Source organism: Labrus bergylta, chromosome 4, assembly GCF_963930695.1.
Source record: "Labrus bergylta chromosome 4, fLabBer1.1, whole genome shotgun sequence".
NCBI lineage: Eukaryota > Metazoa > Chordata > Actinopteri > Labriformes > Labridae > Labrus > Labrus bergylta.
In genome coordinates this window covers 11,777,827-11,791,544 of record NC_089198.1, presented here as the reverse complement: position 1 = coordinate 11,791,544, position 13,718 = coordinate 11,777,827, and the positions used below count along the sequence as shown (strand labels likewise).

At 40.4% G+C, this 13,718-nt stretch overlaps 1 protein-coding gene across 3 annotated transcripts in view; it reads right to left on the bottom strand.

Annotated features, from left to right (window-relative positions):
- The window catches only part of LOC109997592 (palmdelphin-like), a 15,522-nt gene extending 1,804 nt beyond the window's left edge, over positions 1–13,718 (bottom strand). Inside the window, exons 1-10 of one of the 3 annotated variants that reach the window (XM_065953734.1) lie at positions 13,600–13,676; positions 11,892–12,002; positions 8,986–9,034; positions 8,794–8,874; positions 7,118–7,260; positions 6,443–6,557; positions 6,313–6,337; positions 5,646–5,738; positions 4,053–4,213; positions 1,614–3,152 (exon numbers count right to left, since the gene is read on the bottom strand). In XM_065953734.1, coding sequence (XP_065809806.1) covers positions 2,097–3,152; positions 4,053–4,213; positions 5,646–5,738; positions 6,313–6,337; positions 6,443–6,557; positions 7,118–7,260; positions 8,794–8,874; positions 8,986–9,030 — 1,719 coding nt within the window. In that variant the 5' untranslated portion in view covers positions 9,031–9,034; positions 11,892–12,002; positions 13,600–13,676 and the 3' untranslated portion in view covers positions 1,614–2,096. Of the gene's footprint in view, positions 1–1,613; positions 3,153–4,052; positions 4,214–5,645; positions 5,739–6,312; positions 6,338–6,442; positions 6,558–7,117; positions 7,261–8,793; positions 8,875–8,985; positions 9,035–11,891; positions 12,003–13,599 lie in introns of those variants that run through there. The other 2 variants (XM_065953735.1, XM_065953733.1) reach the window with 2 other exon arrangements.

Here is a 13,718-nt window from a genome sequence, read left to right as displayed (position 1 = left end):
TCATTTGATTTTTACGAGAATCATATCAAAGTTTAGTAAACTGGTATCGTGACAACCTTATGTGATGGCTGAGGTTCCTCACTCATTTTAAAGCCCTCGCTCATCACTCTTTGTTTTATGTACATGTTGGTTGGTCTTCTTTGTCCACACAGACTTAAAGCAACAATTTGTCGGAATTCGGTTGAGTGCGCCTTGGCACCTAATGACCTCCATCAGTCAGAAGAGTCCAGGAACTAATAATCTCCGGTCCCAGGAACTTTTATTACCGTCTGTTCCAAAGTTTGTTGCTTCCTTTACTTTGAACAAATAACAAAACGACCTGAAACCTAAAGATCAGGTCTCATTGGATGATTTTAAGAGGATGTTAGATGATTTGGAGGCACACACAGAGGTAGTAGATGTTCTGTCTGATATATTTATGAATGTGGGCGATCTTGACAAATACTTGCTGTTTAAATTTGTTATTTAGTGTCCTTTAATATTTTATTAATTGTATATTGCATATTATGCTGCGTATTATTTGTATGCATGGCTGCTAGTCAGAAACTCTGTCAACTGTGCAGCTGCCTGTCTTGGCCTAGATACTGTTGAAAAAGACATTTTGGATCTCAACAAGGTTTTTTCTTCCTGGTTAAATAAATGATAAATTAAACACAGTCTGTTCTTTCACACTAATATCTCTATTTCCTCTAGAGTTCAAAAATGTGCCATCTTTTCCATCTCTGTCTTTGGGAGAAGCATTGCTGCCTCTGTACGTAATTAAACTCATCACTATGATATATTTGACCAGATTACCAGCAGAGGGAGCCACAGGACAGCAGCAGCTCGCTGAAATGAAACCCTGTGCACAAGTGAAAAGCATTCACATAGCTCCATCTCTTAATGTTCCTGTCACTGATAAGAAAGATGCTCTTCAACATTCTGCATTTCACTGTAATTAATAAGATTCAAGCTGGACATAATTAATGTGAAAAAAAAAACAATCATTTGGGTAAGGGTTAATAATTACAATAATAAGTACAACAATTTAGTTCTACAAGGGTACACCGTCTGATTTTTTTCCATTGTGATTAAAAGCAATAACTATTTGTTGATGCAGCCAACATAAAGTAAGACACGCCTTTACTTTGAGTCATCATAATCCATTGAGTAAGCTGACTGATACAGCTGGTCAATGACTGGTAAGCTGATTGATACAGCTGGTCAATGACTGGTAAACTGACTGATACAGCTGGTCAATGACTGGTAAGCTGATTGATACAGCTGGTCAATGACTGGTAAGCTGACTCATACAGCTGGTCAATGACTGGTAAGCTGATTGATACAGCTGGTCAATGACTGGTAAGCTGACTCATACAGCTGGTCAATGACTGGTAAACTGACTGATACAGCTGGTCAATGACTGGTAAGCTGATTGATACAGCTGGTCAATGACTGGTAAGCTGACTCATACAGCTGGTCAATGACTGGTAAGCTGATTGATACAGCTGGTCAATGACTGGTAAGCTGATTGATACAGCTGGTCAATGACTGGTAAGCTGACTCATACAGCTGGTCAATGACTGGTAAGCTGATTGATACAGCTGGTCAATGACTGGTAAGCTGATTGATACAGCTGGTCAATGACTGGTAAACTGACTGATACAGCTGGTCAATGACTGGTAAGATGACTGATACAGCTGGTCAATGACTGGTAAGATAGCTGATACAGCTGGTCAATGACTGGTAAGTTGATTGATACAGCTGGTCAATGACTGGTAAGATGACTGATACAGCTGGTCAATGACTGGTAAGCTGATTGATACAGCTGGTCAATGACTGGTAAGCTGACTGATACAGCTGGTTAATGACTAGTTGGGCGACTGATAGAGCGGGTTTGTTGTTGACAGTTAATCATTGGGTTCCATGACTGATAAAACTGGTTGGAAACTGCTTATCTGACTGACACAAAGGGTTAATGACTTGTTAGATGAGTGATACAGCATGTAAGTTGTTGGCTGGTTAGTGATGAGTTGGCTGATTGATACAGCTGGTCAGTGGCTAGTTACCCTATTGATACAGCTGGTAAGTTAGTGGACATGCACTGGTTAGTCCAGTTAACAGACAGTGCAGCAGTGTCTGTGTTTTTTCTGGATCTTTCTGATACCTGGTCCCACTGGTCTCGGCGTATGTTTCATGTTTCCATTGGTTGATCTTTCATTTTGATAATTGTTGGCCGCTGTTGGACCAGCATTGTTGTTCTCCTTTGTGTTGTTGTCTTCACCAACATCTTCGTTGTCCTCAATGAGGACCAGCTCTGCCTTCAGAGAACCCTCAAACTCATGACCCAGCCCCCTGTCGTCCTGCGCCATCTGGAAGCCCATGAAGATGGCTGTGATTGGCTCGGTGGTGTTGACAGCATTGAGGATGGTGTAAGGGGCATTGTCCTCGAAGAGGGGGGAGGGCAGTCTGTCAGTGGGGGCGGGGCCACTGTACATAACAGTGGGAAGGTTTCCATTGTGATCGGAGCGTAAGCAGTAAAGATCCTCTTCACCCACACTGATATAATCACTAAGAGGGATATGATTGGCTGGGGTGTAGCAGAGCTGTGGTTGATAAGCAGACACTGCTTCCTGGTCATGTGATCTGGGAGGAGGGCAGCCATTGGTTCTATCTCCATGTACCTTGCTGTTACTCCTGGTGATGCAGCTGGTGTAGCAGCAATGAGGCTGATCTCCCTGAATAGTGTGGCAGTTCCTCACCTCACAGGAACTGTATTCACGGCATTTCTGGTTGCCATAGTAATTACCAAACCCACTTCGGTTTTCATGGCGATGACCTTCCCTCAGGTTGCTCTGTTTTTTTTTCTTTTCCTGTCCTCTGTAATGGTTTTCCCGATTATCTGCACTCGCTTTTCTCTGCCATCCGTAGTCTGTCTCCATTCGGCCGTTTCTGAGGTGATGGTCACCATTGTTACCTCCCTTGTTTATGATGTCACAGTCCCCCCCTCCTTCTCTCTCATTAAGATGATCATAAAAGTAAAGCTCCTTCCTCGTGCTGCGAGGTTCACAGTAGTTCTGGTGGTTTTCTTTGCGATGCATTGTGGCGCTCCTCAGCAGCTGCTCCACCTCATTGGCTGAGAGTTCGGAGGCACAGCTTCGATCATGTGAATGCTAAAAGAAGAGGGAATAAGGTCAGTTTAAGAAAAATACAAGAAAAGCTCAACAGAAACAGCAGAAGAGCTCTGAAGGCGCTCATAACTTCTTACAGTTACTGTCATTAATTATCATCTGTTTTCAGTATGATAATATGCTGATGATACTACAATTTATTCTTATTTTTCCATCCAGATCAACGATTGGATTGACATCCTTTAGAGACATCAAACATTGAACTGGTTTCCATAGTGATGTCCCAACCAACAAAACAATCCACAAAACTTCAGTTCATTACCGATATATAAATGTATCAGAGTTTAATGTTACATTTGATAATCTGGTGCCAGGAGTAGACAATAGAAATATGCTACACTGGCAGCATAAAGGACAAAATAGCAAACCATTTATGTGATTTAAAAAGAAAGTAATGCCTAAATTAAATCACTTAACAGTATCCTGGTGATTGTGTGGATACTGACAGTCTTGAATACAACCATAACAATTTTAATAAGATTGTTCAGTTATGGTTATGGTTATGGTTCAACATCTCTGTTCTCTGACTGGATTAAATTATTTGTGTCTACATCATTTCTAGAACAGATCATTTCAGTGTCTTTACGTTGGCTTGAAGTATGTTTTCATTCAGTAAAAGCTTGTTTTATTGGCATAAGAATTTATGAGCTTTAGAGTCCAGAAGTACCTGCACTCAACCCCAAATCCTGGAACTACAATATGATTGGAGCAACAAATGTAGACAACCTAGAGATCGTTTCAGTGCTTTCAGGGCGACAAACTTTACAACAGTGTTTCTGTTCAAATTCTACTTACAACCTCAGTGTAAGTTCTTATCTACTTCACTAAACCAACATTTCATTTTAGATTAAACATTGTTATTGTTATTCATGACGATCACACCTCTTGTGAATTGAGTGCGTAGACACACTTCCTGCCGTCGTCGTAAACCTTGAGTCCGGTGTGTTGGTGTAACTCGTCAGCAGGAATCGTTGCAGTGGACAGAACTTTACTCTCTCCTGTCAGCAGGTTTTTAGTCACGTTGATCTCCATGGCAAACAGAGCTGAGACACACAAACGCAACACACACAGTCATGTTAGAGTCACTGTACGTTGCCAATAAGGTTATCAACTGTCATGATTTTGTCTGTTTAGTTTAGTTTGCATGTATTTATCTTGTTTTAGTTATCATTCTTCCCTGGTGTTTCCCTTGTGTGTTTTCTAGGCTAGGTTTCTTGTGTCATTCTGGTGTTTCTTTATGTTCTAGTGTGTATTGTAAGTTATTTGTTTCATTAGTGTTCCCTGATTTATGTGGTAGTTGTCCTCAGTGTTTCTTGTCCTGCCTCTGTGTGTTTCCCTCCAGTGTGATTCAGTTCATTGTCATTTGTCGGTGTAGTTATGTCAGTCCATGTCAGATTTAACCTCTACTCGTGTTCCTTGTTTTCCTTTTTGATAAGTAAGCATTGTTTTTGACTTTTGATATTTTTGTTTAGATAAATTTCTTTTGGTTCTGCAATTGGGTCCTCTTCCTATGGGTTTTCCCTAAAGCGTGATTATCAACCTTTTCAATGCTTTCATACCAGAATTTCCCAGTTTGGGATCAATAAAGTAATTCTATTATATTTTATTATATACTTCCAATGCCAGGTGTTCTAAAATGATACAATCTCTATTATTAAATTATTGATAGTAATGAAACATTTCAAAGTAAAAAAAAAACAAAAAAACATTAAATCTTCGGTCGTATTTTCACCCAAACGCTGCCACAAGAGAATGAGAGAAAGCACGCACTGTTGAAATTGCACAAAAACATTGGCAACGTTTGGGCAGGAGGGAGGAGATGGAGAGCATTCCTTACATTCTTTACGTTGCAGAAAAGTTGCAATTTAGACCGTATGCAAAGGATGCCATTGGTATTTTTGTTGCCATGGTATTAAAATTGATGTCAAATCGTACAAGAGTCATATCTCGTAAATCTTGTAAAAGCTGTCACATGTCTTTCCCTGATTGGTCAAACACCTTTCACCTGAACCTGTTTTAGATAAAAAATAAAGAAAATTCAGCCTTGACTTTCAGTGGTTAACTCAACATGAGTAACTACTGACAGATTCTACCGTCCTCGTTGTCTTTGCCAGCTGCTGTTCAGTTACAGTCTGTGTTTTTTAATGCTACCACTGCTCACATGTTCAGGGAGGAAGATATCATTGAAGTTATTTATGTGTCCAGTGGTGCGACAGCCATACATGGACCAGAGTTATGGTATTTAAACGCCATCATGCCGTGAAAATATATCAAATCTAGGTAAAAACGAATGCATCGATGACTCAAGTATTAGAAATTTGCCACACATTCAAGACCAACTCACGATGAATCTCTTAAACCATAAATAGAAAAAATGTCTGGTTATCACGGCTCTTGCGGCCCCTGCTCACACTTCAGGAAGCACTGCTGCAGAGTCTATCAAAGATTTTACAGAAGGAGAAAAAATGATCTCACTCTGTCTTGATGTGATTGGTTCATGGTGTTGGCTGGCTGGAGGAGAGGGGCATTCTGAGACCTCTGGGACCACTGTGGTGACCTGAGGGGGCGCTGTGGGACAGAGAAACACCTGTAAACAAGTATCACACCTTTAAATGTGTTCATGCAGAAATATATATTTACTGAGCTCCCTCGTCTCGTGTGAGTCCCTCTGGATCACCTGCTGCTGTTGGATCTCACTCCAACTGTTACAAATAATATTTCATCTTCATTGTAGTGTTAAAGTTCAAATCAGAATCATCAGTCTGTTTCCATATTTTGTTGTTACTGCTACTACACACACCTTTACCATTACTACTGTAACCATATATCAGTTTAACTCCTTGTTGTTGTTTCTGTTTGTCTCTCTCTTTCTCTCTTCCTGTAACACAGTCTCAGCAGATGACTGCTCATGATGAGTCTGGTTCGGCTCGAGGTTTCTGCCTGAGAAAGGCAGCTTTTTCCTGCAACTATCGCTTTGCTTAATGTTTCCCAGGTCTGTGCTGATGGTGGATTAATGTTTGGTCTTTGTAAATAATAGCTTATATTAAAGAGTACGTTCTAGACCTGTTGTTTTTGTATAGTGTCTGCAGATAACATTTGTTATGAATTGGAGCTGTACAAATAAAGATTGATAGATTCTTACCAAGAACAAAGCTGTCCTGAGCCTCCTGAAAGACACACAGAAATAAGTTAAAGCAATGTATAATATTTGTATAGGTGTGTGTGTGTGTGTGTGTGTGTGTGTGTGTGTGTGTGTGTGTGTGCGTGTATACCTTAATGATGTCCTCTGAACTCCTCTCCACTACCTTCAGTCGGTTGAGGATTAAGCTCTCATTGGTGGAGATGATAGACTCCTCCCTCTCCAGAGAGAGAACGTCCATCTCTATCCTGATTGGTCAGAGAAACACTCATGGTCAATAATGTGTCACACTGCTGTTTTTTCTGTGTGTCTGCCACTGTGTGTGTTTCTGAGGTCTGTATGCACTCCAGTAATAGAAAAATGATACCAATGCAGAAGTGCAACATGCTGCAGTACCTCTGGTGTCCACTTGAGGGTGGCTCCAGAATTCCCATTCGCCTATTAAAATGTCGATTTTGACAGCAGAAATGAACATGTTTACAGCCTGGTTTAAATAATTATTTTGGTCTGATTGGTAAATATCTTTACCGGCACAATCTGTGCAAGGGGTTACATTTTTTTGATGGTTATGCGTAATTAGGTGCATGACCGATCTGACAGCAAGCGGCCGTGTTGTCAGGAGGCGTAAGACCCGCCTCAGCTGCACCTCTTTGTCTGTTTCTATGCTGACCGAAAGCTAGAAAGGGTCAACATTTCCAAAATGACCACCGCCATGGATGGGCTCTTCAGAAAACAATGGGTGACGTCCATGTTTATTAGGCATATAATGGTGTGTATCTGTGTGTGTTTCTGAGATGTGTGTGTGTACCTGTGTATGTTGAGCTGCAGAGTTTTGGTCTCCTGTTGGTCACGCGTGGCGCTCTCTTGTTGATGATGTTGTCGTTGTGGGGAGTGTATTGCATTGTGGGTAACTGCTCCCTGCAGCAGCCACTGCTCCCTCAGAGACTTTTTCTGATGATTTGAAAGAACAGAATATAAGTTTTAAAAATGTGCTTATTTAGTAAAACGTAGACACTCTAAGATATAACACATTTAGGAATCACTCCAGTAGATTTCTTTAGTGGACAAAAATTATCTTACTATAAAACAAAAAGAGTTATCTATTAAACTCCTGCTCGAATGTTGCTTTTATTGTCGGACATGCGTGACTGTAGTGTACATTAACAGATATTCTGTTATTTATTGGCGTTCAGCACAATCGGCAGCAAGCAGCTGTACATAACGGAGCCAGGAGAAGCTTCAGTTTTGATGCATGTACAGACAGTCGCTCACCTCTCTCTCTCTCTCTCTCTCTCTCTCTCTCTCTCTCTCTCTCTCTCTCTCTCTCTGTCTTGCTCTGAAGCATGTGATTCTGCTCTTTTTTGCTGTCTTAACACTCCGTAGGAGTCGAGAGGGATTTTTTTTAAAAAGGCAGTTTTGCTATGTTGAACGCAGAGACTTATAATAAAGCGGCTCTGGTTGCACGGAGCCTGCGGAGCGCGTGCCTGCACTCTCTCCTGCGCTCTCTCTCTCTCTCTCTCTCTCTCTCTCCCCCGCTACCTCTCGCTCTCTCTCTCGCGCATGTAGCAATTTTATGAATAAATGAAAAAACTAAATAAGAACAGGTCGGAAATATACTTGGGCCCAGGTATCCTCTTTGTGTGGGAAACACTGGAGATTTCATATTCTCAAACTGGTTGTTGGTATAAAGTTGTAATTTGTATTGTGCTGCACTTTTTTTTTGATTTGGGCAAATGTCAGTGTTGTGTTAGTTTAAGTACCAGTTCTAGCACTAGCCCTTAGTAGTCCTATAGTGTGACTGCCAACAGTCAATAATAAATAACCTCCTGCGTAAAATGTGTGTAGAAATAGGCCTACAGTGTATTTTAACGTCTACCATAATGGTGATACTTGGAGAGCCAAATATTTTTGGAGGTGGTACGCAGTCTAAAAAGTTTGAGAACCACTGAAATAGCTAATTCAGAGTATATACAGAGACTACAGGGCTGCCGCTCAAGTGGCAATTGTGAAGTTTCATTACTTTACTTTCACTACCTTTAAAAAAGCCACCAAATCTTGGTTAGTTCAGCAACAAACTTGCACTCATGTCTAACTTTCTTCTTTTTATTTTGTCACTATGTCACAGCTTAATGTATGTCTTATTGTATCTTGCTGCACCAAGTTTACTCTGTCTCTCTCTTTCCTTTTTAACTTATCTGTTTTAATCTTTTATTCACACAAAATCCTTTCTAGGAACGGGTGTTGCAAATTAGCATCCATTATAAGCACTATGACAACCTGCATTGGATGGTGGTTTTCAGATTGTCTATCTGTCCCTATCAAGTAACGCAAATAAATTAATAAAATCTACCTTAAACATACCTGTAATTAGACTAACATCATTTTAACAGAACTATGTTTTAATGGTGAGCAGAGAGTTTGTAGAGGTTCACTTCATGAACAGTTCTATTTGATATTTATAGATGATGAGTGACAGCAGTGCACCTTCAGATGCTTCAGTTTGAGTTTCTCTCGGTCCAGCTCCTCTTTCTTCTGTCTGATGTCCTCCTGAATACGATGCTTCTCCTGTTTTTAATTAAACACACATTAAAGTAAATTATGTTTAAGGTTTAATGAATGTTGTGCAGTAAATGATGTATAATATGAACATGAATGTTTGTCTTGTGTAGATCTTACAGTGATGGCCTGCAGCCTCTCTCTCAGCAGGTCTGACTCCTCCATCCTGCTGCAGGTTACAAACACCGGTGATGATGAGGTGGAGGAGAAAAAATAAAAGATAGATTTTCAATATTTTACATACAAAACAGTAAGGTTGTCAAACTGCTCTATACATTGATGCATTTCCATACCACGTGTTAAAAAATTCTAATAATCAATAAAATCAGGTTTCTGCCTGTTCAACGTGAGTCTGGTTCTGCTAGAGGTTTCTGTCTGTTCAACTTGAGTCTAGTTCTGCTAGAGGTTTCTGCCTGTTCAACGTGAGTCTGGTTCTGCTAGAGGTTTCTGCCAGTTCAACGTGAGTCTGGTTCTGCTAGAGGTTTCTGCCAGTTCAACGTGAGTCTGGTTCTGTTTGAGGTTTCTGCCTGTTCAACTTGAGTCTAGTTCTGCTAGAGGTTTCTGCCTGTTCAACGTGAGTCTGGTTCTGCTAGAGGTTTCTGCCAGTTCAACGTGAGTCTGGTTCTGTTTGAGGTTTCTGCCTGTTCAACGTGAGTCTGGTTCTGTTTGAGGTTTCTGCCTGTTCAAGATGAGTCTGGTTCTGCTTGAGGTTTTGGTTTGTTCAACATGAGTCTGGTTCTGCTCAAGGTTTCGGTTTGTTCAACATGAGTCTGGTTCTGCTCGAGGTTTCTGCCTGCTCCACATGAGTCTGGTTCTGCTCGAGGTTTCTGCCTGTTCATCATGAGTCTGGTTCTGCTCGAGGTTTCTGCCTGTTCAAGATGAGTCTGGTTCTGCTCAAGGTTTCGGTTTGTTCAACATGAGTCTGGTTCTGCTCAAGGTTTCGGTTTGTTCAACGTGAGTCTGGTTCTGCTAGAGGTTTCTGCCTGTTCAACTTGAGTCTAGTTCTGCTAGAGGTTTCTGCCTGTTCATCATGAGTCTGGTTCTGCTCGAGGTTTCTGCCTGTTCATCATGAGTCTGGTTGTGCTCGAGGTTTCTGCCTGTTCAACATGAGTCTGGTTCTGTTCGAGGTTTCTGCTTGCTCAACATGAGTCTGGTTCTGCTCGAGGTTTCTGCCTGTTCAACATGGAGCTTTACAGTATATTTGTGTGTTTCTACATCGCAGACCACATCACATCACTGTGTGTGTGTGTGTGTGTGTGTGTGTGTGTGTGTGTGTGTGTGTGTATCAGCTCTGTATCATGTTTTGTTTGACATAAATTATTTTACTGACACATCTACAACTCCTAAACCCTGTGGTATATTTAAATGTGGGGTCCAGTCTGATATTTATACCCACAGGGTCAAAGAGTTTGAGCTCCACCTGTCCACGTGGGAACCATGTTAGCGTCTCACTGTGAAATTTAAAGTTGTTTTTGTTGTTTTCTCAGCTGGCTGTAGTCTATATTTAACACAACAAACAGTTTAAATATAGGGAGGTAAAGGGGATGACTTTTCTGTCTCTGCTGAGTCCTCTGAGGAAAATCCTGGAAGTCCCTGGGAAGTTTCCTGTCGTCATGGAGATGTAATAAATACTCCTTATATGCAGTGTTATGTAGTCTTGATTAATCAGCACCTCATATAATAAACATGTGGAAACTGTATTGTGAAAAACAATATCATATAATCATGTACACTGACCGAAATAAATCAGTGTCTGATAACAGCCCAGTATCGGCGGATAAATCGGTATCAGATTTTTTTCTCTCTCCCCAATATCGATATCGGCCCCAAAAATCCATACAGTGCCCTAAAATAAAGAGGAATACACATCTATGCTCTGAATGATAGCGATATTATAGCTATCACATATAGATATCTCAGACTGCTTCAAGTCTGTAGCCTGCAGTCAGCCTTTGTGTATATGGGGGGGGGCAGTGTTTTATATAGATAAGGGTCAGGGGGTTTATACCCTGGGGCCAGACATATTCACATTTAAAATGAGGTCAGAGGAGGGAGGTGGTATTCTTAGACTGAAACATTTACTGCTTCAGTTTCCTCCACAGCACAACTGAATCACTCTGCACATGGATCATGGGCTGAGCTGCATGCGTGAACACAAACGGCTGGCAGGTTTACCCCTGACTTTACCCAAACTCTTTCCTGGCATGCCTCCATGTGAGTGAGCTGATGTGAGAACGCAGCAGGAAACATGAAGGACCAGCAGCACTCTGTGCACTCAGTATGTACTTTCAGACAGGATGCTAACATGTTAGTGACCCACAGCCTCGGGTCAGCCCGGAGAAAAGACTGTCAGATTAATCCTGCTCCGAGTCTTCCGAACAAACCGGCCCATCCACTCTGAAGACCAGGAAACATGTTATTCTGCTCTAACTCCCTCATAAGGCCACACACAGAGACACAAAGACACACACACAGACACACACACGCACACATACACACATACAATAAGGAGCAGCCACTCTGAGTTAATCTTTACTAATGAGGATGTTAATCTGTGTAAACCATCTGTTTGAGCGACCACGTGTGTTCGGATCACCTCGATGACTTTAACACCTGAACATTACATCACACAATTGTTTTACATTTTACTCCACAACAACTTGTTCTCATAGAAGAGGCATAAAACTACAATCAAGCATTCAACATGTTAACAGATCAGAGTAGTTTTTTTTTTCATCATATTAGGAGGGTGTGACGCTGGAGTGATGAGCACCTCATATTCTTAAAATGAAAGAAACTACAGATGAGGAAAGAAGAGATTTCCAACCAGACAGAGAGAAAGTATTGAATGTATGCAAATAAAACAATATGAATGTTTGTCTAATCTATGGAAGCCTCTTGAGGACATGCCTACATTATTTTTATTCAACCTTGTTTCTAATGATAACATTACAAGTATTGCAACCCATGTTGGTTGTGTACTCGGGATCTCCTCTAGTTTATCCCTTTGTCTCGGGTTAACAAACCTGGTTTCAGCTGATGACGAGTGAATTTCTCTAGATCTTGTAAAAGTTCACCTCTTATCAAAGGACAACCAGCATTATTATTCAGGGATGATGTGATAAAGAAGAGGAGATCTAGAGAAAACAACCGAAATGGAAATGTTATCATAGATAAACAGAGTAAAAATAAAACATTAGGGCTTCCAGCGTAATCTCACTTGGCACATGTGTGAATGTAAAAATGTTTTCTCTGTTTGTGTTTTTATCTTTAACATGGTAAATGTTTATTTTTATACACACATCTGTCTGATGTCACAGAGAGTACCTGTATAAATAAAGGCTAACATAAAAAATATATATATCTCAATGCTACAAACCAGAGTCAAGACAATGACAGATATAAGCTGGGTTGACCATTGAATATTATGAGTTTTTGTTAATTGTTGAATAATGTACTAAATATTTGGAGTGAATTTAGACTTCTCCTGCAGAGGTGAAATATATCATAATGTAAAGTACAAACTGATAAATTACCTGTAGAATAAACAGACAATTTCATAAATATATGCTTGCACCACAGCAGCCAACCCTGAATATTATCACACCTCCATTACACACATGAGCCATTCAAAGATTTAAATAAAGGTCAGCAACATCTCCCTCCTTCACTACTTTTAGATACAACACATTTTAAAGGTACACAATCTCTGTTATTTTAACGATCAGCACTATTAAAAAGCACTGAAGCTTTAAGGAAACATAATCTATTTAATAAGAGAGGTGTGTAGGAGAGGAATGAGTCCATCAAACATGACAGGCAAACTCCTGCACGCTGTCTGAATGCATAAATACAATGGCGACGTATTTGTGCAATTTAGACAGTGAGCAGAAGTCTGCCTGCAATTTTTAACTTAAAAACAAAAATGTATTAATATTGGGTCAGTAGGACTTCTCTTCTTGTTGCAGTTGTATTAAACTAAAACTTAAACTAAAATCATATTAAAGTTTTAAATTAAGTTTAAATAACTATGACTTTGATTTACACTCTTAAAAACACTAATACAGTTCAATTTAAACAACAAAATGAATTGCATTTTAAAATATATTCATCTTTTAGTCATTTATTTTCAGAGTCTGTAGAGAGTTAAGCATCATGGTTATTTTTTTTTCCTTAACTCAGGAAGTTAGAAAACTAATCCAAACTAAAACGAGAGATGTTTTTAAGGACCCCTTCCTCCTCCAGGGTCCTGGGCAGTCAGCCCCATGTTTGTCCCCTCTAATACACCCCTGCAGTTTGTCTTAACAGTGAACAGTGTGCGACAGCCTGCAGACTGGGAGGAGAAACTGAGGCTTAAACAGAATTAAGGATTAACTTCACCTCTCTGTTCGGACAGGCTGAATGCTCCAACCCTTCACCTTTCCATACACTGAGTAAATCTACAACACACTCTATACACAACAAACTCTGTAAATAGACAACACACTATAAATGTGACACATCTATCCTCTTTGACAGCTGATATATCTGTCTACACGTACAGCTGAACTTCTGTGCAGGAACTCTCACACACTGTGTAACACTCGGATCTGTGTGAGAGCAGCTCATTGGTTGAAACCTGACGTGCGCATTGAAAACTTAATGATAAACTAATTGTAATATTATCATTTTAACATGTTTTAAATCAAACACACTCATTAACACTCTGAAAGTAAAAGGTTTAAGTGAACCTACCTTTCCGCTGTCCTCTCCTCCGCGTGCCAAGTTTGGCTCTCTCTCTTTCTGTTTCCAGGGAGGCTCGAGGCCTCCCGGCTCCAGGTGGAGGTGGGCGGGGCTTGTGTGTGTGCGTGTGT